Source organism: Colletotrichum abscissum (assembly GCF_030869225.1).
Source record: "Colletotrichum abscissum strain IMI 504890 chromosome Unknown Scaffold_34.1, whole genome shotgun sequence".
NCBI lineage: Eukaryota > Fungi > Ascomycota > Sordariomycetes > Glomerellales > Glomerellaceae > Colletotrichum > Colletotrichum abscissum.
Genome location: NW_026850254.1, coordinates 145282 through 167834, shown reverse-complemented (window position 1 = coordinate 167834; position 22553 = coordinate 145282). Strand labels below are relative to the sequence as shown.

The 22553-nt window shown below is 53.3% G+C and overlaps 7 protein-coding genes across 7 annotated transcripts; 3 read left to right on the top strand and 4 right to left on the bottom strand.

Annotated features, from left to right (window-relative positions):
• Positions 1–810: 810 nt before the first annotated feature.
• Positions 811–1610, top strand: CABS01_11856 (uncharacterized protein; the record flags this gene model as incomplete). Its single annotated transcript, XM_060545210.1, has 2 exons — positions 811–849; positions 1224–1610. 2 exons carry the CDS (start codon positions 811–813, stop codon positions 1608–1610), a joined length of 426 nt encoding a protein of 141 aa, XP_060397075.1.
• Positions 1611–3974: 2364 nt separating this feature from the next.
• Positions 3975–4280, bottom strand: CABS01_11855 (uncharacterized protein; the record flags this gene model as incomplete). Its single annotated transcript, XM_060545209.1, has 1 exon — positions 3975–4280. One exon carries the CDS (start codon positions 4278–4280, stop codon positions 3975–3977), a length of 306 nt encoding a protein of 101 aa, XP_060397074.1.
• Positions 4281–7969: 3689 nt separating this feature from the next.
• Positions 7970–8629, bottom strand: CABS01_11854 (uncharacterized protein; the record flags this gene model as incomplete). Its single annotated transcript, XM_060545208.1, has 1 exon — positions 7970–8629. One exon carries the CDS (start codon positions 8627–8629, stop codon positions 7970–7972), a length of 660 nt encoding a protein of 219 aa, XP_060397073.1.
• Positions 8630–9926: 1297 nt separating this feature from the next.
• On the bottom strand, positions 9927–10435 carry CABS01_11853 (RbsD/FucU transporter; the record flags this gene model as incomplete). Its single annotated transcript, XM_060545207.1, has 2 exons — positions 9927–10213; positions 10285–10435. The coding sequence occupies 2 exons, from the start codon at positions 10433–10435 to the stop codon at positions 9927–9929; spliced, it is 438 nt and encodes a 145-aa protein (XP_060397072.1).
• Positions 10436–11123: 688 nt separating this feature from the next.
• CABS01_11852 (ABC-2 type transporter) lies at positions 11124–15537 on the bottom strand (the record flags this gene model as incomplete). The annotated part of the gene is made up of 4 exons (XM_060545206.1): positions 11124–13652; positions 13710–14607; positions 14698–14803; positions 14859–15537. The coding sequence occupies 4 exons, from the start codon at positions 15535–15537 to the stop codon at positions 11124–11126; spliced, it is 4212 nt and encodes a 1403-aa protein (XP_060397071.1).
• Positions 15538–16828: 1291 nt separating this feature from the next.
• On the top strand, positions 16829–19191 carry CABS01_11851 (fungal specific transcription factor; the record flags this gene model as incomplete). Its single annotated transcript, XM_060545205.1, has 5 exons — positions 16829–16867; positions 16969–17075; positions 17227–18010; positions 18071–18855; positions 18936–19191. 5 exons carry the CDS (start codon positions 16829–16831, stop codon positions 19189–19191), a joined length of 1971 nt encoding a protein of 656 aa, XP_060397070.1.
• A 2168-nt stretch (positions 19192–21359) lies between these two features.
• CABS01_11850 (uncharacterized protein) lies at positions 21360–22193 on the top strand (the record flags this gene model as incomplete). The annotated part of the gene is made up of 1 exon (XM_060545204.1): positions 21360–22193. The coding sequence occupies one exon, from the start codon at positions 21360–21362 to the stop codon at positions 22191–22193; it is 834 nt and encodes a 277-aa protein (XP_060397069.1).
• Positions 22194–22553: the final 360 nt, after the last annotated feature.

The window sequence follows — 22553 nt, the reverse complement described above, 5'->3', positions numbered from 1 at the left end:
GAAGGGACAACAAGAAGGGGCGAGATAGAGAGGGAGGCGGCGCGGGATGCCGTTTAATAAAGGTTCGAGACAGCACCCGGGATGGGAGACGGAGACGGGGACGGGGGAGCTAAGGCAGAGGGGGAGGAACAAACCAGGCGCAACGAGGACAACGGGAGCGACGACATGTGCAGGTGCATTGCCCCATGTAAAAGTACCATGTAGGGTATCTGTAAAGGTACCGGGGGAAAGTCGTTGGATGTGTAGAAACGGACCAAACCAAAGACGGGAAGGTGTGTGGGATGGGTAGGACGTCCTGGCGAGATGGGTAGGGGTACGACAGGAAGGCAGATGGTAGGATGGGGAGGGTCACTTTACGTCTGCACAGAAAGGAAACGTGAGGGAAAGCCCCTCGAGACTTCCGTCGAGAGACATCGAGGCAGACAGAGAGGGAGGTGTGCAGCATACGGCTCGGGCGAGAAGCTGGAGCTGGAGCTGGACGAGAAGGGGACCAACCAACTTGGACGCGCTCACCTCACCGGCGCAAATCCAACGGATGGGAAGCTGCAACATGGACTAGAGAGACCAGGGAGACCCCGGCATGAGGGAACGACCCAATACCCCCTCCTCTTCTTCCTTCCGTGACCCTACCCTGCCAACATTGTACATGGTTTCCCGATGAAGGGAGCACATTGTCTCTAGTATCTACAGAAGTACAAAAGTTGCCAAGAGCACCTTGCCTGTCTTACGTTAGTCCCTTGTTATTTTTCTTCTCCATCTTCTTCGTCTGCGTCTTCGTTTCCGGGATACCTTCTCCCCGGGAAATCACCCATGATAGCTGCGCCGCTAGCTTGCAGAAAATGCCAGGAGGTAGGAGGAAGGTGACCTAGATTATGAGAGGTCTAGACGGATAGGCAGACGAGTCTCTCCGGTACAGTCTTGGCAGGTAGTTGGACCGGTCGGTCAGCCGTGAGACGGGAGGGAAGGAAGGGTAGGCCAAGGGGAGTGAAGGGGACGGCCGGCATCTAGCAGTAGTGTACGTAGTGTAGCACAGATAGGAAGAGCCCACGGCAGAGGTTCACACTACGCACACTTCCATCGTACATGAGAATGCGGATGCGGATGGCGGATGTGAGGTATCATGTGGGTGTTCGGAAGCAATGGAAGCTGCGTGGAAGACGAAGATGGCAAGGCCTCGGAGATGGTGGGATGGACGAGATCGTTGAAGCATCTCACAAATCCAGCCCAGCGCGACGTCGTCAACTCGCCTCACGTCCAAGGGCTGCATCGGTGTCACTCTACGTGGCAGATTCGGTAGACAGGCAAACACCGCTTCTGTCGCTTCAGCCTTGAGCCTTGCCCTTCAGACTGTGGGACGCGGCATTTCAGGTGGCCCCATCAAGCAGGCCAGTGGTCTGCGACAAAAAGATCTGATTCGGAGGTTCGCATGCTGTTTACTGGCCGCTGGGAGGGATGCGATGTGTTCGGTCAACGGTGCGGTGCGTGGCTCGATGCTTCTGAGGGTCACGAAGCGTGCAGGCGTCTCTCTCGGGTCTCTTGGTCTAGAGACGTCGACGACCGGCGGATATGTCCCATCAGAGGCAACACAGCGGCTTGGCAGAAACCAGTAAGCTTTCTGAGAGCAGAAGGTGGGCTCGGTGGGGAGCGTAGATGCCAGACGGTGCAAATGGGGGGGTTTTTGCCAAGTGATTAGAAGAACCGGTCATGGTTTATGGTGAGTCTTGGCAGAAGGGTTATTGGCTGGTGGACGGTGCCGGCTGGAGATGGGTTGCGATATCTGTACTACGTATGTTCAGGTTGGAAAATGTACGGATGGATCCATGTGATGGAAATTGATTTGGCAGAAGTGGAAGACAGTGATTTGGTAGTGGCGCGCGGGGGTGGGACGGTGCCGGGCCTTTGCCCTGGACTTGACTGGCCCGGACTCTCAGTCTCACTGCTCCTCTCATACTCTCACGCACTCATTCTCACTTGCTCGGGACGTTTCACTGAGCAGGGGACGCAGTGCGCACGCCGCACACTCATAATTATTACGGGCGCCCATCTCACTCCACCGACACGCTATCAGTGGAGATCCGTCCCAAGCGGGGGAGTGAGCGACCCATGAGACCGGGAGTGAGGAGGGGCACGGCCGCGCGATGAGAAGTTGGATGGGGCGAGGAATGGTCCATGCGATATCCGTATGATAGATAATGTTTGTCTGTGAGCCAGCAAGATCCATCGAGGTGGAGTGATAGATACAAACACTGTTATTAGACTTTTGAGAGTTCAGAGTGAGGAGTAAGAATTTGAGATGAGCTAGCCTGGTGTACAGTACTTCGTACCACCGTTTCGACGACGAGTCCTGGACACAAGTGGTGACAGAAGGGATGAACGGTACTCCACCACACCTTCCTTCCCCAAGAATGGAATGCGCGACCTGCCGCCTGCATGCTGCATGCCTTCCTCACCTTAAACAAGTGCCCGCCTACCTTCCTGCAGACCTCGATAGGTACCTCCTCTGTGCCTAGGTAGGTCGAGGTATACGGAGTACATGTATCCGTACCTGTACGTATCTTTGTACCTGCCTCCGAGTATCAGACTTACAGAGGATCGAACCCTGCTGCTTCTCTTCTCTTCCTTTTCCCTACCCGATTTACTTCCAATTCGGCTTCAGAGAATCGCAGTCTCTGACACGCAGGACTTTTCAACTTTACGCGAGCTTGTCTACTCGAGCCAAGGCCGTGGCTCCCTCCTGGAGCTACCGACCTGCAGCCAAGGTCTTCTGGAACAGGGCTGTGCGGCTTGGTGTCTCTTGGCCGTACCTCACGATCCAAGCCCATCCTGACGAGCTTCCTGTTTGGGAAGGACCAAGAACTGGGGCGTTATTGCTTGATTGATGGATCTCGCAGTGCGACCGTCACCATTCACTGCTATTCTCTGCATACCTACCTAGTACGCTTCCATTCCCTGAGTCTCCGACTTTTAACAGCTCGTGACAGGCAAGGTATCAAAGGCAAAATCTCATCCAATCCTATTGGAACCAATCTCGACAGGAATCCTCAGATGTAACGGCTTGGCTGCCAGCCCGATGGGAGCTGCTAGGCTTCCTCGGTTCCCGGCCACCGGTCTCCAGCTTCTCTCCTGCCTCTTTGCGCTTCTTGGCCCAGCGCCTCGTGACCAGGGCTGCCCAGCATTTGCTGCCATCTACCATGCCAGCGCGTCTCTACAAAGTGCGATCCCCTTGCGGTGTACGAAGAAGGATCTAAATCAGTATCAGACCCTCGATCATCCGCTGTGAGCTGACGGGAATCGTCACACCTCATCGCTGATTGACTTTCGGCGCGTCCATTGGCCTCGCAGGGGCGGGCGCCGCGGGACAGGGAGGCCGCCGCTAACTAGGCGAAGGAATCCTTCTAGAATGCCGCCAGGCCGCCCAACCACACCATCGAACCTTTGCGTCCTCGAGTTCCGTCTTGTGATGCGATACGCCTATTCGAAAAGCGAGGGATCCGTACAGCCAACCGTAATATTGTGAGGGGGAGCCACTCAGGAAACGAAGCGGACCACCCATCTCCCATCGCGTCACACACAAGACGCCCAATCTCCGGCCGCTGCCCCGTCACCCTGCTCCAACTGCCACTTGGGGGCGCTTTTGACACCCTTCAAAGTTTGGATTGATTGCGCAAAACTCTGGCGATTCGACCCCTGGCCTACCAGTCTGGGGCGACCGACACGACTCGATTGTGCCGCGTTGTTTACCCCTAACCCACCGCCAGACTGGTCGAGCTACGCTATTTGGTGCTTGCCATTTGAAGGAAGGGCCTACAATTCTACGAATACCCACGCAATGCTTCCTCCTCAGCCGTCCACATCCCTGGGGGTCGCATCACCATGTGCTGCAATTGGTCTACGACACACATAACATTCCCCCCTCTGGCGGGAAATATGGGGAATAAAGTCTCGGCAAAGATAACAGTCTTTCATGGGCGATCCTACATGGTACATGATGTGCGTGTGTCATACGCATCTGCTAACAAAACAGAGACAGTGACAGCACCGCTGGCGAACCTGGCGCTCCCCGCCCACCACCACCATCCCTTGTCACGATATCTACCATCGATACGGAGTACCAGAGTCGGCTCTGCCGTCATTCGCTCTGTCACTCGGGTTTTGTCTTGATGGCCTCGTTGGTCGAAGGTTCGCAATGCGCCCACTTCGTTGCCACGATTCAGGACATCTGAACTTGACATGTCTCGATTCGGTCGAAACGGCCCATCTTTTCTCTCCCGTCGTGTCATCCGAGCACGCCAACCCACCCGCGACTGCACCTAATGTCATTGGCGTTCCGTGGCTTCGGATATCTGCCTCAATATGTCACTAAAGGTTGACCCAAACGACAATTGTCTTGGCTGGCACTTGCGCCCTCTTGAGGCCTTATCTGGCATACGTTGACATGAGGCGCCCGGGGCGCATCCGGGGAGGGTGGCAAAGCTTATCAGCACCATTCCTCCCCCGTGGCGACGACACTGCGGCGGTTTATTTGGACAATCAATGGCAATCACGGTTAGGAACGGGCTATCTGTCGGCCATATTCTTTGAATGAGGCGTTTTCGATTGACGCGAGCCAAGACCTACTAATATGCGCCAGATGCCAGACACCTGAGCTGGCTGAAGTCTCGTCTGTTGCGCACACGAACTTTTGAGTTCTCTCTGTCCATCACGACCGCTGACGCCAAGAGTCTCAATCTACCCGGGCTAGCGACGCTTCGGGAAGGCACATTCTCTTGTCGCCCAACTTAAAATCACACAGCCATCACCCAACAATTATGGTTCGCCAAAAGTTCTGAAAAATCTGCAAAAGTGTGGTTTTTCGAGGCGTATCTACGATGAACACTCTGAGATGCTGCGAATCCTGCCCGATACCGCAGACTTCCAAGACATGTCGTTGGAGACCCCCTAAAATCCAAGAGTTTGGCATCTCATGGCATTTCATGGCATCTCAGGGCCCAAAGCTTGACCCAGAGCAAAGGCTTTCGATCGTCTTGGTGTGCAGCCTCGATTGGATGCGCCGAGCAAAGCCATGGAATCACGGTACCTTGGCCATACCATATTGACGGGTACTTTGCCCAGTCGCCCAGTCAGCTTGCGATTGGCGATCCAAGCGAGCTTTCAACAGCGACCATCTTCTTGGCTCACAACTAATTACCCAAGTTGGTGGCAGAGGACCTTCTGTAGCCTGTCACTGCTTTTCGAATTCGAGTTTGCCCAGAGACTGAGATGCGGGGGAGTTGTTGTGACTAATAGCGTGTCCAGGAACACACCACCGCGCAAGGAGAGAAAAAGCACGCCACGATTGTCAAACGTCCTTTTGGCTCCGGGGAAGTGGAATCGCACACGAGATGGAAACTGAATCGCCGGTCCGCATACCAGTTAACCTCAGTTTCTTTTACGTACTTGACACTTACTCCCCAGATTTTCCCCTCGCCATCCACAAAACACAACTCTCTTCAGACGGCAGCGGGTCGCTGGTTGGCCTGCGCAGTAAAAACGTGTTCCAGTGTCCACTGTGGCAAGGAAGCAGCTTGGCGATGGATCACTGGAGCTCTGCGACTGCGCCTGTTCGGTGGAACCTCTCGAGCTTACTGCGACGTTGTCTCACGGAGCTTACGGGATGCATAGGTACTAGACCTTTGGCTTTACGCCTCATCCTGCAGTTTCGTGAAAGGCATCTCTGCGAGCAAACATTTCCTCGAGTCCCGTCTTGATCCAACCAACATGCTTTGGTCGACCTTTAGACCAGGCTACCTATAAATACGGCATGAGTCGAGTGTCGCCGAACCCGTGTCTTATGCTTGATCCACTTCCTCCGAGGGCCAAGCACGCCACATGCGTCTGTGTCTCTCATTTGATCCCATCTACGAACAAACCTGAGGACCCTAGATTTGGGGCTTATTTGAATCAGTTGTTATTGGGCAGATTGCACCACAATCGTGCATTGAACCGAGGGCAGCCATTTGAACCATTGAGGCGCCAGCCGTTGGACCTTCCGCTTGTGTGACTTGGCGGCAATGGCTGGCCACCCCTTGAGCTTAATTGGGGGTTTGAACGGGTAGTTCGGCTGCGGCCTGAATCTGGTTTGCGGCTCCTTCGATGGATACGAACGTACCAACGAAGAAGTTCCTGGAGATGAGGCTGTATCGAGAAGGCGAGCTGGATATCCGTATGAAGGTATTTTGGTCATGGCGCAGGTACCAAAGAACGAATGGTGATATTCAGTACTACCTAAACGCCAAGAACAATGTTCACAGCGTTCTTGCTATTAAGTAACAATCCTAAGATGAGCGGATGTTTGAACACGTATGTTTTTTCTGAAATGTGATCAGGTGTGGGATAAACAGTCTTTCAGCATTCCCAAACTGTTTCTGCTCTAATTATATACCTTGAACCGAGCGCTCCTCCGAAGACCGTGTTATCAAGCAAAAATTCAACGCGGAATAAGAACGTCCAGAACAGGACACGAGGAAGCCTAACGGTTGGACTGGGTTCATCATGGACCAAGACCCTGATCGGACTGTCTGTCACTACGTAGTGTCGTCAACAGATATGGACCTTTGGAATACTGTGTCGAGCTGTAGCGCAGCCGGGATTGATGAGACTCCCGTAGCTCTGAACGCCAGCAAGATGTATCTGTGCTGCGTTTACAAATCCAGGGTACACGCTGATTTTTCTATCATTTGCGGCTTTATCAAGGTGGAGATTGAATGCAATGATTCACGAGGACTAGGCGATGAAATCCATGTCGTGCTGGATAATCAACCATCGTCACTTGATTCTCACGTTGCTGGGCTTCCATGTCCGGGGAGTGTTCGCAGATCGGGCTCCTACCTAAGTTTCCCAATGTCCCTGATGCGGGATCCTGAGGGCTCGTCACTTTGTCATTGGGAAGGTGTGTTGAGAAGGGAGGATTGCCACGAATCAATGGGACAATCAACCGCATGGCAGGAGTGCGCGTTGGTGTAGGTCGGGAAATTGCAGTTCATCCATGCTCCTGCTCCAGTCTTGACGGAACCTACTATCAAAGCGGGCCGGTGCTTGCCCGGTATGACTTTGATGGCCGGAGTTAGGTGCTTGAGGCACTTTTCTTGGGAAAGAGGTAGGATAAGGGGACGTGGCACGGAAGGAAAGACCGGCACATAGAAGCCGATGAGGATATGGGACCTTTTGGATGGGAAAGCGTCTCACTCGAATGCCACGGATTATTCAATTTCAATATCTAGTTGTGTCTCATGCACAATTCGGGTAAGTGTTTATTCTATGCCTTCAGCCTGAGGAAGGAAGCATCCTGAGAACACTACCAGCCCGCCTGCGAGGCTCCATAGCCGATGAATCATCACCAGATCGTAACAACAAGTATCTGGGCCGTATGGTCGAGGGGTTAATCGGACTGCAGAGGTCCCGGTTAGGCAGTGAAGACTCCTGTCTATTTCGGGATCCAAGTTCGATTCCTCGATCGGTCGGCTCATTGTTGTTTTTGCAATTTTGTTGTTTTGGCCGTTTTGTCTCTCCCACCCCTACACGCGATCTCCCTGATGGGCATTGCAATATCAAATGCAGCCTCAGCGCCAAACGAACTTCAGAATCCCCTTTCCTGCCACCAATATACCAACAGAATTCGAGGCAATCTTTACTTCTCCTACTGCGCGCCTACTGTTATCCAAGGGATGCAACATATCCACTGTGGCCCTTTGGGCCACGCCCTTCTCCTGTGATACGGGCATTCACAACGAACCCAGTGGCGCTGGTGCCCAGCAGCTGTGACGGCCGCGCTCTCCTTGGCGAAGCATGATTCGTGTATGGGCTAGCCTGTCCGGTGTGGTGGATATCTCAACACTACGAGTCTTCGTTGACTCCTGTTCATTCTTGGTGCGCATCATGTCCTCGTGTCAGTGTAGAGGGAGGACGTTCTAATATCACGCCTAGTCCCTTCCTATGAGCTCTTTGTATCTGCTTCGGGCTTGTCGTCAACGCCGGGTTGTCTCTTCGGCCACGGCCACCATCCTTCCAGCGGCATGTCGTCGTAAATCGCATTGAAATTCCTACAGGGAGCTAGACGTTCAAAGTTGTAGATGTGCTGGCCTTGCTGGACGTTGGTCCACGCGAGGGCGGTGTAAGCTTGCTCAGGCCGAAGTTTGGCCATGTCAAACCGCGCAAGAGTCTGTAGGTCCCGAGCGCAAACCGTCATCTTGGCGGTCCAGTTCTGGTCGGGACCTAGATCGGAGAGGTAGTAATTGCGTGTACAGGTCCAGCCAGCTTCTTTCATGACAGGCTCCTTGGCTTCATATTCAAAGTAACCGGCCTCTCGATGGATGTTGGCGACTGTCCAGTGGAAGCCCTCTCTCATGAGGCGGGGGAGATCTTTGGCTCTTACTCGAAATCTGGCTTCCCAGCTGATTCCTCTCCTGCTAACATTGGCACCTGCTCCGATAGGGACAGGGGAGTAGATGATGCTGAGGTTCTTGGGCACGCATTCCCACTCTTTCGAGTCGAAGTTTTGGAACTGTCGGTCTTGCTGCTGCTGAACCGTATCGTAAGAAGGAGGCTGGCCGGTGGCGTGCCTGGCGTCTGCTGAAGTGCAGGGACGAGACATGTTGACAAAGTCTTTCCTCTAATATTGGCCTCTAGGTCGTACTCTCAGATTGTGCTTTGAGGTCGGGGTCGATGCAGGGACAAGCTGGGCTACTGCTGCAACTATGATGTATTGCTGGGTGGTATATTGGCAAGAGTGAAGAATGAGATGGGTGTAAGTCAATGCATGAAGGGGCTGCTTCCATTTTATACGAAGATAGAGACAGGGTAGGCCCAACGGAGAAAGGATGCACGGTGCAATGAGGCTGTGAGGTCCCTTACCTTGATAGAAAGGAAGGTGTAAATGCAGACGGTCCTGTACCTTTGCGGCTCTGAAATGCCTCCAGAGAGGTGCAGACTGAAGGTGCCGACGAGACGAATGCTTTGGTCAAGAAGGGTTTATATAGACACCATCCCCCGTTCTCCCATTCCTCTTCTTCTTCTTCTCTTCTTCAAGCATACTCATCACACACACTCGCTTCTTTTTTTGGTTATTCCAATCGTTACCATCAATAACCAACAACACTCGCTACCAACATTCGCTCCACAAACATTCACTATCGCCATCTCCGCCATCTACGCCATCTCCAAAATCTATCACCATCCCCCATCATTTACCATGGAGTAGGTCCTCATCTCTGCCCTCGTTGCCTTTCTCCGCTGTCGTCTGGGTATTCAACTTGGTACTAAAGGTTATTCCTAGACATCCCTTCGATCTTATTCGTCTTGATTTAAACTTAGCGAGAAGCCCTTCCCGGGCCGAAGCCGAGGCAGTCCGAGCGGTCGTCCGGGCCGAAGAAGGAGGGAACCCGGCCTCTATCCAACCGGGCCAGTCCCCCTCGCCGGCCCAACAGTAAGTATTGCCTAGTGCCCTGCACACCTTCGGCTCCAAACTGACAATTGCAACTTAGGCACGGATCGAGTGCAGTGGGCGGGGCGGCGGCGGGGGGGAGCCAAACTGGCTCGGGGGGGCTGGGGGACCTTCTGGCCTGGGCGGCTCGCAAGGTCTAGGAGGGCCTCGAGCTGAGGGCCTCGGTCCAGGTGGGGGGCTTCAATATAAATATCCGTCTTGGAACCAGCGTTTTGGGGGCCTTTATCATTATTTACCTTCTTTTCACGGCCCGAGCATACTTACTTAGCATGCCTAGAGCGTAAGTATACTTAGCACAATTGGACGCTCGTTTTTTGGCATTCGCGGGTTTCTCTGACTACCCTGTTTCCAGCTCCTGGCTTGGAGTCAATGCAATTGTGGTGATGGGTATCATTTGAACTGCCAAGTGTATCTGCTTCATTGATCGAGTCATTACTTATCCACAAGTCTATTCAGTGATGGGAGTGACGCCCTTCTTGAGGATAATGTTGCCGTACTTCCTGGTCTCCCCTGTCGCCACAATGGCAAACGCCTTCTTGGACCGCTCGTAGAAAGCAAACCTCTCCAGCTTCTCAATCTCACCGTCGTACTTGAGCGACGACCTAAAGTCGGACTCAACGCTCGCGTCAAAGGTGTCGCCCTTGACGACCTCCATCATGATGACGGGCACGACGCCGTAGTTGTCCAGCTCGAGGAGTGGGGAGATGCCGGCCAGCAGGCGTGAGACGGTGATGCCTTGACTCGTCGTGAGAATCCTTACAATTGACGTAGGTTTGAAATGATTCAAATGGATCATGGAGACTTACCGTCGGCCCTGAGGACGGGGATGTGAGGCGGGCAGATCGAGTGGGAGGGGAAGTGGGCGTCGGCGAGGACGATTTCGTCGCCGTGGCCCATCTCGGCTAGGACCTTGAGGAGGTCGGGGGAGATGACGGGAGAGATTCCTTTAAGAGGCATTTTTGCTGATTCGGAGGATTTTGGGAGAGTGATGAAAATATGAGGCAAGGTTTGAGAACTGTCAAGAGTTTTGGTCTTGACGTCCGTGTGTGAGTGAGGTGTCTTGATGTCGTTGGCGGTGTGGTGAAGGTCCCCACGCCCGTTTCGGAAAGGTGGGGCCGGCGAAGCCCCCTACGCGTACTGAATTTCAATGAAGCAAATTTGATGAGTTGACCCTAAACGGCCTTTTCACTGTGCAGTAATCACTTTCATTTAGTAGTCTCTGAACGATGGGTCAATGCATGATGATATGGGAACTTTTTGAGGCTCGGATGATTTAGACAATGATTTGATATGATTGACAATGATTTGTCCCATTCTATTTGACCGTGATGTCTATTAAATTTACCCAATAATGAACCATCCCATTGATGAGATCTACTCCGGCCCTAGATAGATGAGAGAGAAGAAAGTTGATGCATTGGCTGAGATGCATACGATTGACAAAATACACAGGGGGACCACCTATTGCTTTATCCCGAGATCTATCCGCGAGAGTGGTGCAATCTAAGATGCTGCAGCTGCGTACGAGGTATCTAGCGTAACGTGATATAAGAGAGAGAGAGAGAGAGAGAGATGCGTGAGATAGTGAGATATTGTGAGAGAGAGATGATGAAAGTTCGAGAGCCAAAGAGGAGGCGGAGGGGGTTTACTCGGCCTTCTTGGAGGTCTTGGTTCGGAGCTTCATGAGGAGGTACACCAGGGCATACGAGCTGATGGCGAAGATGACAACAATGGCTGCATCGCGCCAGCCGTAGTAGTACTCCATCAGGTTGATCGTCCTCAAGTAATCGCTGCCGTCGCGGTACTGGCACACTCTGCAGCCGGACGTGGCTTCCGGGTTGATGAGGTTGCTGCTGGAGCCCATGCCCTGCATATAGTCTGCCAGGTACTCGGCGCACGTTGTGCCATTGACCGGGTCAAAGAGGGCAAACTCCTTGCTCTTGCATTCGACCTTTGTGCCCCAAATGTCGAAGACGAGCATGCTGCCCATGAGGTAGTTGAACGGGTTGAGCCAGTACATCCAGTACTTCCAGAAGGTCTGGAGCTGGGAGTAGGGCACGAGGACACCGCAGAAGGAGACGAGGATACCGATGATGAGCGGGTTGACGAGGGAGGCGAAGACGGCGTTGGGGGCGTAGGCGGCGATGAATTGGCCGATACCCGTGTAGACGAACTCGTACATGAGCATGACGAAGAAGGTGGAGCCGGCGCGGGATGAGTCGCCGGGGAAGCCGACGGTGTAGTACCAGCAGACGAAATAGAGGACGGCGCAGATGATGAGGTAGGGGACCTCAGAGACGATGGAGCCGGTAACGAAGGCGATCCAGGAGTACATCTTGGACTTCTTCTCGCGGGTCTCGAAAATGTCGCGGCGGTCGATGAAGAGGGGCTGGACCTGGGCGAGCACACCGGGGGCGACGAAGATGAAGTTGAAGATTGTGAAGAGACGCATCTGGATGTCGCCAACCGAGTCGCCGATCATCCAGAAGGAGAAGCCGTTGAAGAGGGCGGAGAAGATGTGCAGCGCGAACTTGTTGTTGATGTAGTCGACGTTGCGGTACAGGGAGACGTTCATGCGGTGGGTGACGATCTTGATCTGGTCCCAGATGGCGAGCGCGAACTCGTGGCCGTCGTCGACGGTGCCAGGGGGTTTGGAAGCGGCGTCCTGGATCATGTGGTCAAGTTCCTTTGTGACATTCTCGTGCTCGGGCGAGGCGAGCCAGACTTCATTCCAGTCCTTGCCCTTGGAGAGGTGGCCCGATACGACGTCAATCATGTGCTCGGCCGGGTTGGCTTCCTCGGGGCAGGGGGCACCATAGCGGCCAAAGTAGTCGCGGATGGTCTTTGCGTTGTCGCCAATGTCGCCAAAGTAGACAGTCTTGCCGCCCTTTGCGAGCAGAAGAAGGGTGTCGAACTGGGAGAAGAGCTGGGCGGATGGCTGGTGGATGGTCACGAGGACAGCCTGGCCTACATCGGCGAGCTTGCGGAGGAAGCGGACGGTGTTGAAGGCGGACTGGCCGTCCAATCCGGAAGTGGGCTCGTCGAGGAAGATGAGAATGCTGGGCTTCGAGACGAGTTCGACGCCAATAGTGACGCGCTTTCGCTGTTCGACGGACAGGCCGTTCCCAGTGGTTCCGATGAGGGTATCTGCGAGGTCGTGAAGTTCCAAGAGGTTGATGATGGTGTCGACGTAGGCGAGCTTCTCGGCGCGCGGAGTGTCGCGGCTTTGTCTGAGCAGGGCAGAGAACTCCAAGGCCTCACGGACAGTGGCGTAAGCCTCGTGGACGTCGAGCTGCTCGCAGTATCCAGCAGAGCGCTGGAAGGACATGGGAAGTTCGCGACCATCGACCATGATGGATCCGTGGATGGTACCGTCAGTCTTGCGCTGGGCCAGGACATCGAGAAGCGTCGTCTTTCCGGCACCGGAGGAGCCCATCAAAGCGCCGAGCATACCGGGCTTGACCCATCCCTGGACATTGTCCAAAAGAACGCGGTCTCCAGAGGGGGTCTTGACGGTGTAGGTAAGGTTCTTCCAGGTGAAGATGGAGGTGTTACGGACGAGGTTGTCGTCATTGCTGCTACTGTCCTGCTTCTCGTTGTCGCTCTTGCCGTTCTCAGCGGCAGTCTCCTCGGATGACTGGGCTTCCTCGTCGTCGCGGATGGCCTTGGTGATGTGGGCGTTCTCTCGGGGGATTAGCAGAGATGCTCCGCCCTCGGCGGAAGAGCGCCATCTCGAGGTGGAGACGATGGTGAGGACGACGAAGAGAACCCACCAGGCCCAGACGATGCCGAAGTTTCTCCAGACGTGGCTGTGGCTGTAGGACAGGGCAGAAAGGTACTGGTCGCCGGTGAGGGTGGTTGAACCCTGAATGGCGCCGGCAACACCGGCGCACGACTGATGAGCAGAGTCGGTATATCCTGGGCCGTTCGGAACCAGGTTGGGTCCGACACAGGGAATCAATTGTCCGTAGAACTCGGTCGACATGAGGGAATCGAAGGCATATGCCAGAGGGTTGATCCAGAAGATCCAGACGAACCACGGATGCATCTGGGACTTCTGAATCATGTAACCACAATACATGATCAACGCAGTGACCATGAAACCTGAGGCCTTTGACGCGCCATCGAAGGTCGTGAAGCCGGCACCGATGGAGCGGAACATGGCAGTCATACACTAAGTTGAGTCAGTGAGAAGTTTAAGAGAAAAAAGGAAGAACGGGGCGCTTCATACCATGGTGGTTGCCACAACGACAACCCAGAAGGTGAAGAACGCCGCAGCCGACGTCTTCAGTCCGACCATGAAATAGAGCACAATGGAGAAGACCGAAATTTGGAACAGGATAACCGGGATGTCAGCGGCAATCTGCGCAATACAGAAAGCGGCAGGGTGGTAGTATGCGAAGGACTTATGCTTGATCAAGACAGGACGACCGGTGAAGGAGTTGGTGACTTCGGACATGGACAGCAGACTGTTGAAGAGGAGAGCGAAGAAGAGGGCACCGCCCTTGAGGAAGAGACCGCCAGATGTGTTGGGAGCCTGGTAGAAGAGGGAACCGGCGATGAGAGCTTGAGCCAAGGTGGACACCTGCGTGATGATGAAAGTCGCTTTGTCACCCCAGAGAATTTGGTATTGTCTGGTGATGCAGGCCCTGACCTGGGTATAGAAACTTGTCGTGAGAGCGCTGTTGGCCGGAAGCTGCTTGTGCTTCTCGCCTGCGACGCCTTGTTGGAATAGTCTCGTTTTCTCCTTGGTCTCCTCCAGGGTTGGGAAGTCGTATTCGGCAATCATCCGGGGATAGATGTCTGACTTTTCGTACGCGGTTCTCAGAGCTTCAGCTGTGCGAGGGAAGGTCTTTTCCTTTCCTGGTTGGATTGCTCTTTCCGTAGGAACGGTGACACCGGTGAGGAAATCAGCGACGTTGGCGCCGTCGGAGCAGATGAAACCAAGCTGCTCCATGAAGGGTCTGGCCTCCTTCATGGGCCCGTAGTACATCTCCTTGCCGTTGTCGAGGACGAGAACCTTGTCGAAGAGGTTGTAGATGCCGTTGCCTGCTTGGTAAAGGGTGACGATGGATGCGAGACCGAGGACGTCGGTCATGGCACGGACCGCCTTGGTATATTCGAGGGCCCTAGGAAGATGGTCAGCGTACATGATCGTTGCTCTCTCGAAGCCTACCTCTGAAGAATCTTGGATACGAGAGAGTTTGGTAGAGACTTACGTGCTGGCGTCCAAGCCACGGGTACTGTTATCCCAGCAGAAGACTGATCCTCTCGTCGCCATACACTCAATGATGGACACACGCTTCCGCTCTCCTCCGGACACACCTGTGAAGAGTCAGTCGAGGTTCCCTCAGAGTTGTCAATAGTTTGAGCTACTCACCTCGCACGAATTCGTTTCCGACCTTGGTGTCGAATGTGTGCTGGATTCCCATAGACTCCAGCAGGAAATCTCGGTTCTCCTGACGCAGCTCCTCGTTGGAGGCAACCCCTTCGGGAAGGTTGAAAGGGATCTTGAGGCGAGTTGCAAAGTCCATGGTCTGGCCCACGGTCAGAGTTGGGAAGAAGAGTTCCTCCTCAGTGTTCATGACGATTTGTCCCCTATATTGCTGTGCTTCCTCTGCGGGCATGGAGCCGTAGTGGACATCGCCCGTGACTGAAGTGTATCCTCGGCGGTGGTTCGCCAACATGTTGAGCAACGTCGTGCATCCTGATCCTGGGCGGCCGAGGACCAGAAGCATCTCGCCGGGCTTGACACAGCCGTGTGTGTTATCCAAAATGGTCTTCAGAGGAGGCTTGTGGCGAGACTCCTTGACGAGTTTGGGAATGTTGAACTGGGAAATGACGTTCTCGTGAAGCGACGCATCGGCGCTGACGGCCTGGACCGTGAGGTTCTTCCATGTCACGCCCAGCTCGCGGGCGGGGAATCCTGAGCGTTCATCTCTTTGTCGAACTGCTTCGACCTTGTGTTTGAGGGCCCAGGTGGTATCGTCGGGGATGTTGCTAAGTTCGAGAGACTGCTCGTAGTTTGAGCCGCCTCCCAGCGTGCCATCGGACTCCATGATGCCTGCCACGTGTTGACGAAGAGCTTTGATGGTATCTCTTTTTGGTGTCAGGTGTGAAAGGTCACCATTAAGGAGAGAAGACAGTGACAAGAAGAAGAAGGTTGTGACAGAAGCTTATAGTGAGTATGTATATCCCGGGTGCCGGGCCACTTATTTGTTGTCGACTTGGTTTTGTTATCCCCATTTGCCCCTTAGCTCCGGCCGGACTTGAAAGTCAAGTCGGTTTCGGCTTCAAGGGGACTGACGGGATGCCGATTCATTACGACCTGAGATCTCTGTGCAACCCCCTTGATCGTATAATACGGACCCGCCATCGGGCCCTGCGGAGAGATGGTGGTAGACAGACAGGTCATAGTGGCCATTGGTCATTGGCAACAAGGCGTCTTAGGCGTCCCAGGTACCCCATCATCCCGTCCATGATGACGAGATGTGCGGATGAAAAAGCTTCTGGAACCCCATGCTATAGTCCGAAAGTGCGCGCAGTCTGCGTGGTAACACGGTCTCTGGGTGCTTGGCCCGCTGAATAATGTGGTTTTCGTCCCACCTGTGACTTGATAAGAGGATGAAAAAACAAAATTGTTTGTTGGACGAACCCTGCAATTCACGTCAACTAACGTCGTGGCATGTGGCTCCTTCGGCGTTGGACCCTGTCCGAGGTGTGCGGGATGCCATGGGCCAGAGCTGGGCCCAGAGCCGGCAGACTGGGTCCATCCCTAGAATAGTCTCCGAGAGCCTCATAATCTGGTGTCTAAGATCGGACCAAACGTGTCATTGATTAGATCTTGACCGCTGACTCAGCGGCGAGTTCGTCAAAAGCGAAATGTCCTTGGAGATAATGGGGGTGCCACGGTGCAAGCTTGGACCGGTGTGGATGGTGTCAAATCCCCGACGTGGTCGGCGCGGCGTGTGTCGAAGCGCCGGGCACGGGCGTTAGCGTTGGAGATGACGGTGGAGTCGCCTGAAGTTTTAGGTCAAGGTTTGATGTTCAGAACCAATCAAACACGGAGAAACATTTAAGGTTTATCCGCTTTTTATCTTCGCCGCTTAGTCATGGAGGGCAAGATGCCGCTGAGTCAGCGGAGATTCCGATACATCAACCAAAGGCGGGAACGACAGCCCAGTGTCAGCCAATTCCTCCATCATTTTGGCGTGAGAGACGCATGAGCTGCCAACTCGGCTATCTTCCCGACGCGGCTGATTCTGTTTTTCTTTCAATTGTTCTATTCCCTCCTTGGAAAGAGCTGCGTGCCGCGTTGAGCGGCGGCCTCTCGTCGAATCAGAGGCCAACATGAGGAAGAGAGCGTGTGATTCCTGTCACAGGCGAAAGGTATGATTTCCGGCCCGTCTTCAGGTTGAGTTGGAGAAGGGTTGTTGTCTTACACCGCATACATAATGCTGATCTTTTGTGTTTTTCTCCAACTTTGATAGATTCAGTGTGATGGAGCAGTCCCACAATGCAACTGGTGTAAGCACCATGGAATGGCTTGCACGTTCAACCGGGCCACCAAGGTGAAGAAGCGTGTGGCTACAGCGAGGTGAGAGAAAGAGAGAGTCTCCGCCCCTCCGATCCCCCGTCTCCGTTCCCGTGGATCACCCCTGAAAGGTACCCACCCGTTCGGGAAAGTTGAGTAATGTGTGCGATGGGAAAGCAGCCAAGACTGACAAAAAGATTTACGACCTGTGCAGGGCGGGATCAGAAAAAGACCTAGTTGAACGCCTCAACCGTATTGAGAAGGCCTTGGAGGCGGCTCGGCGGAACCAAGATGCAGGGGTGGAGGGGGGAGGGCCGCGGGACGAATCCACTGCCTCCCCATCGTCATCCTCGGCGCCCATGTCAACTGTTGGCCCGGATCCGCCGGCCGCCGACGGTAATCCGGACACAACCCAAGGCCGATCTTATGACTCATCAGCCCGGGCTGCTTCCGGTGCAACCGTGGGGAAGCTGCACTTTGCCGGTTACTATCTGGGCGATGTCAGCTCCTACAATGGCATCCCTTTCTTTTCTGCCGACGGCCAAGAGTGGATTCGCTCTCGGGCTGGAGAGGATGCCTCGTTCCAAAACCTATTTGGAATGGGTCCTCTATGGCAGACACAACACCCAGTCCCAATCTTCATAGACTTCCCAGAAGGGAACGCTAGTGGAGAGCTGCCCGATAAGACAGTTGTTGAAGAGTATCTCGCTCTCTTCCGAGCATCCCAGTTCGGCTTATCGTTTCCAGTAATCGACTTCGTCCTCTTCCAAGAGACAATCGAGCTGGCCTATGAGCAAGCTGACGGTAGCCCATCTCTCGAGTCCGTGACGGCAAAGGCATGTGTCTTTGCCTTCTTCGCTGTAGTTTCCCTCTTTCAGGGAGAATGGAACTCTACACCCGAGATTGATGGTGAGGCATGTGCCGGCGCCGCCCAGAGACTGGTAGCAGTCATTCTGCAGGGTACCAACATCACTGCTCTCGAGACAGTCTTCATGCTGGTCAGCACTATGTTTCGTCGCAACTGCAACTCAGAACCTTGCTGACATTTCTTATCATAGGGCATGTACCACCTCTTCTGCGGCCATCTGCAACAAGGTGCCATGTTCCAGTCCGCCACATGTCGAGTGTTATTCATGCTTGGCGGACACCTCGAGCCCGGATCAAGCCGTCCAACTCCATGCCAGACGCCCCAAGCCGAGGACGACCACACCTCACGAGTGAGGAATCAATTACGCAGACTTTTCTGGTTGTCCTTCAAGCTCGATAAGGATATATCCCTCCGAACAGGGCAACCTCCCAGCATCCATGATGAACATTGCGACCTGACTTTGCCAAAGATGGATTGGTGGATCCGGAGTATAGATGACCTCACGGGCGGCTCACCGTCCTTTCTCGACGAGGCAACAATCACGTCGGCTCTCGCACCCGACTCCCTGCAGTTGACGATTATCAAATCTCAGATCTCAACGAGATTGTACTCGCAGTCGGCCCTAAAGAAGGGCGACGCAGAACTGCTTAGGGATATCCGCGAACTCGATGATGAGCTGGAACGATGGCGGACGTCGGTTCCACTGTCCTATAGGCCGACGTTGACCTTCCCTCGGGGCACGGCGGTCGTGAGGAAGGGACGGCTAGGTATGGAGGAGATAATTCTGCACTTCGAGTATCATTACTTGATGGCAATGATACACCGAGCAAGTGGGAGATGTCGCTGTTGGGCAAGCGGCGAAGGCAGTGGGTTGGAGGGCGTCAGTTCGAGTCAGGCCCTCTCCGTACAGGCCAGCCGATCTACTCTCTACTTCCTCAAAGCAGCCATCCATGGCGTGGAACAAGTGGCATTCTGGTGAGTTGTCTACCCTGGACTGAAGCCTGAAGGCTCCCGTGGAAAGTCCAACCTTGTTTGCTAACACCGGACGCGCCCAGGATGGTGGTATTCTACCCCATGTCAGCAATCCTCACAATATTTTGCAATCTCCTCCTGCAACCCCTGAATCCCCAATCCGAAGAAGACATCGAGCTCTTCAACTCGGTTCCGAAACTCGTCGAGAGCATGCGGAATCGCCACCTGACGCCGAACGAGGTCGCCCACGTCAAGATCGTGGACGATTTCGTTGCGGAGCTCACGCGGCTGGGGAAGCGCGCGATTGCTAAAGCGCGGAGGGAACAAGAATTGGCTTGAATGAGAGAAAGGGAAAGAAAACAGACACGAATTGTTCGATTGGAACTTGGGATTCTACAGCGGGCGCTTCGGTGTTGGGAGTAATATCGAGCTGCCGAGGCTTCTACAGCTACTGGCTTCTGGGATCGGGCCGGTCGGCCATAGATGGGGGGACCATAGATTTACGTGTACGAACATTCAAATGTATTATCAAAGTCATGTACCACTATCAAACCATGCGAATGAATAATGCTCGATCTTTGTTAGTAGATGACACCCTTGTCCTGCGGCTGTACCACGTGCTCGCACATTCAACTCTACAAGCAAAGTATTCTTAGCAAGGTAAGGTAATCAACGTATCTAAATCGAAGACGTAGCCCAGGCTCGAGGTTTCCTGCACCTAGAACTTTGGAAGTTTGCCTGTTCGGAAGACTTCAATTATAGTAGGATTTCTCGAGCCATGGATGTTTAATCACTGCGATGTCTATGAAGCTGGAGCACGCTCGCTTCCGGAATTCATACTCCTCTGATGATAGGACTTTGTAATTATAGACATCATTAGGGCAAACTTTCGATCTGTACGAAACTTAGTAACCTTTTCATTGGTAGTGCGTCGGCTTTTGGAAGGAAGGAGAAATGGGTGGAGCCCATCGATTCCTTCCTAGTGAAAGATAAGTGCAGTGGGTGGAAGTGATGCTCATGCCAACTTCCCAGTCCACCTTTACTACCGTCAACACATTTATTGCATCGAACCCCCCCCCCCCCCCCCCCTTCTAGACTGTAGAGGTGTGAGTCTTAAACCTATTACTGGATGATGATTCAAAAGCGGCAAATTTGACTTCCTTAGACGCTCATACTGCTTGTCTTCATCAGTTTAGAATTTCAGTCAAGTACTAAACCACCAAACGACAACTAAACGAGATGTTGAAATAAAAATGAAGAGTTGTTGTACATCAAATGAATTAGTGTCAAAAGTTTATCAACACTCTCAATGAAGAGAAACCATGAGACTTATAATCTTATTCGGCTCGGAATCAAGGACCTGAGCTGAGAGAGGCGAGTGCTAACTGTATGTCAGCCATTGCCAGTGATCCGACCTCGAAAATTCCTTTCTGTCCGCATTCCTAACTTAGCGGTGTTACTGACAGCATACGAGCAGTGTTTTATATACTGTCCGTTGAGAGCACGACTCGTGTCTCCGGGCGGCACGGGGCAAATACGTGTATTTGAAGTTTAAACCTCCGCGGGATGGCGTGGCCTACCGGCCGCCCGCCGCAATGGCCATGCTCGAAATGAATGCATAGAGAAACTCAATCAATTCCGTCCCGGTATGTGGGAGAATAATTGAACGGAAAGGGGCGCTATACCGGCTTCTCAGGTCTTGGCGGCCGGGCTTTTGATGACTAGAGTACTTGATATGCTGGGATGAACTGGCTGCTGACCTTTCAATCGCTATTCATAAGTTGACGGAGTTTTGAGTGTTTTCGATCCCCAAATGCAGCCTTCATAGTTGTGAGTTATTCGTTGAGAACGTCTTTGGGATGCATTTGCCGATATATCAATGAAAATTGTCAGCTTCGGGCTCCTTCGATACTATCGCTTGCTACTAGCTTCAGAATAAGTATCAATTGAAACTACTTCAGAGTGATTCGGGGAATTGCGATATGAAGTTAAGTTGTGGTGACGTTACCGAACCTTTCGAACCCGATAATGAAGCATTCGAAACTAACATGTACCACTCGGTGTAAGCCACTTACTGCGTAATTATGGCATGTCCGAGAAGACACGATCTTTGGTAGATTAAGGAGGTTTTCGTTTTTTCAGGAGCTACGCATTCAAGATGCCGACGTCGCACAGATCGGTAGTACCGCCACCATGTTTAAATGCCAAGAAGTCTGCAAACTCTAATCTGTGGGATTTGCGGTGCAGAACGGATAATAGTCGTAAGAAAGCTCAGGGGTCCCGACTGAAGCTTTTCAACTCCCGGTGAAGTGGGAGGCAGCACTATGGATTCTGTTTCTGTATATATCATGCCTCTGATCGTCCGCTGCAGAACCTCCTGCACCACATCATTCATCAGTCACTCAACATTCTCTTGACTATAGCCGTACATTCGGCAAAGATTCTGTCATTCGTTCAAAAGTCGAATCTTATAAGCTTGTCTGAAAGAAAAAGGAGGCTGTATCACGATGTATATCAATACTCTTCTTGCTTCCTCCGCTCTGCTGGGCCTGGCATCCGCCGGATACACCACAAAATACCTCACTGGATCATCAAACAACACCATCCAGGTCCTCGTCGAGGGAGATGGCCCGTCACTGCTTGTCTGGCCTTCTTATGCCCGGGACAGCATAGACGATTTCCACGAGTTTTCGACCGCCCTCGCTGACGCGGGCTACCGCGTCTTGCGTCCTCAACCCCGAGGCATGGGCGAATCTACCGGCCCCATCGTTACCACTTGGGCCGAGGTAGGCGCTGACCTCGTCTCGGTCATTGATACCTTTGGCAACGGAAAGGCTGTGGTACTCGGCCATGCCGCCGGACAACGTATGGCGAAGAACATGGCCGCCGCCTACCCGGAAAAGGTGCCTTCGATCGTCTTGGCGTGCATCAACACCGGCATCAACACCAACGCCACCATCGCAGCTACGGCCAACATTGCGAGCAACTATACGTACTCCGTAGAGGAACGTCTCGCTGCTTTGGAGCTGGGTTACTTTGCTCCCGGACACAATGCCTCCCTATGGTTGACGGGTTGGTTCCCTGAGGCTATGGGCTCCGTGACTGGCGCTCCTACGAGCACCACAATCGGCAGCAACACTACTCAGATCTTGGACGTCATCGCAACATTGGACCCGTGGAGGAGGGAGGACCAGTGGAACTACACGACTGGGCTGGTGGGCAACCGGTCTACTGTTGTCTTTGTTGAAGATGCTTCTCACGCGCTGTTCCCTGAGAACTTGCAGGGCGTCGTGGATGTTATGGTGCCTTGGTTGGACACCCAGACTTCATCTTGGAAATAAGTCCTTACATATTCAGACCCATTTTGATCAATGAAATGAAGCAGGAAATGCTATTTGAGTCCAGCCACAAAATACCAAAATTGTTGCTTCCCAAGAAACTTGTTGGCCTGAGTTCCATCTAGAGGTTCAAACTTCCCAGTCGAACGATGAAGTTTCAAGACATTGAACAGAGAGTACTAGGGAACAAACGAATGTGAAGATCATGTTCATGAAACTGCCATTCGACTCAAGTGAAATCCCCAAGCTGCCCTTCAATATCCAACTATAGCGGGAAGCTGCCTATTCCAGTTTCCGGCCCGGCCCCGGCCCCGGCCCCACCGGCCCTAGCAAACTATCCGGTACTTCCTCCGACATGTGGCT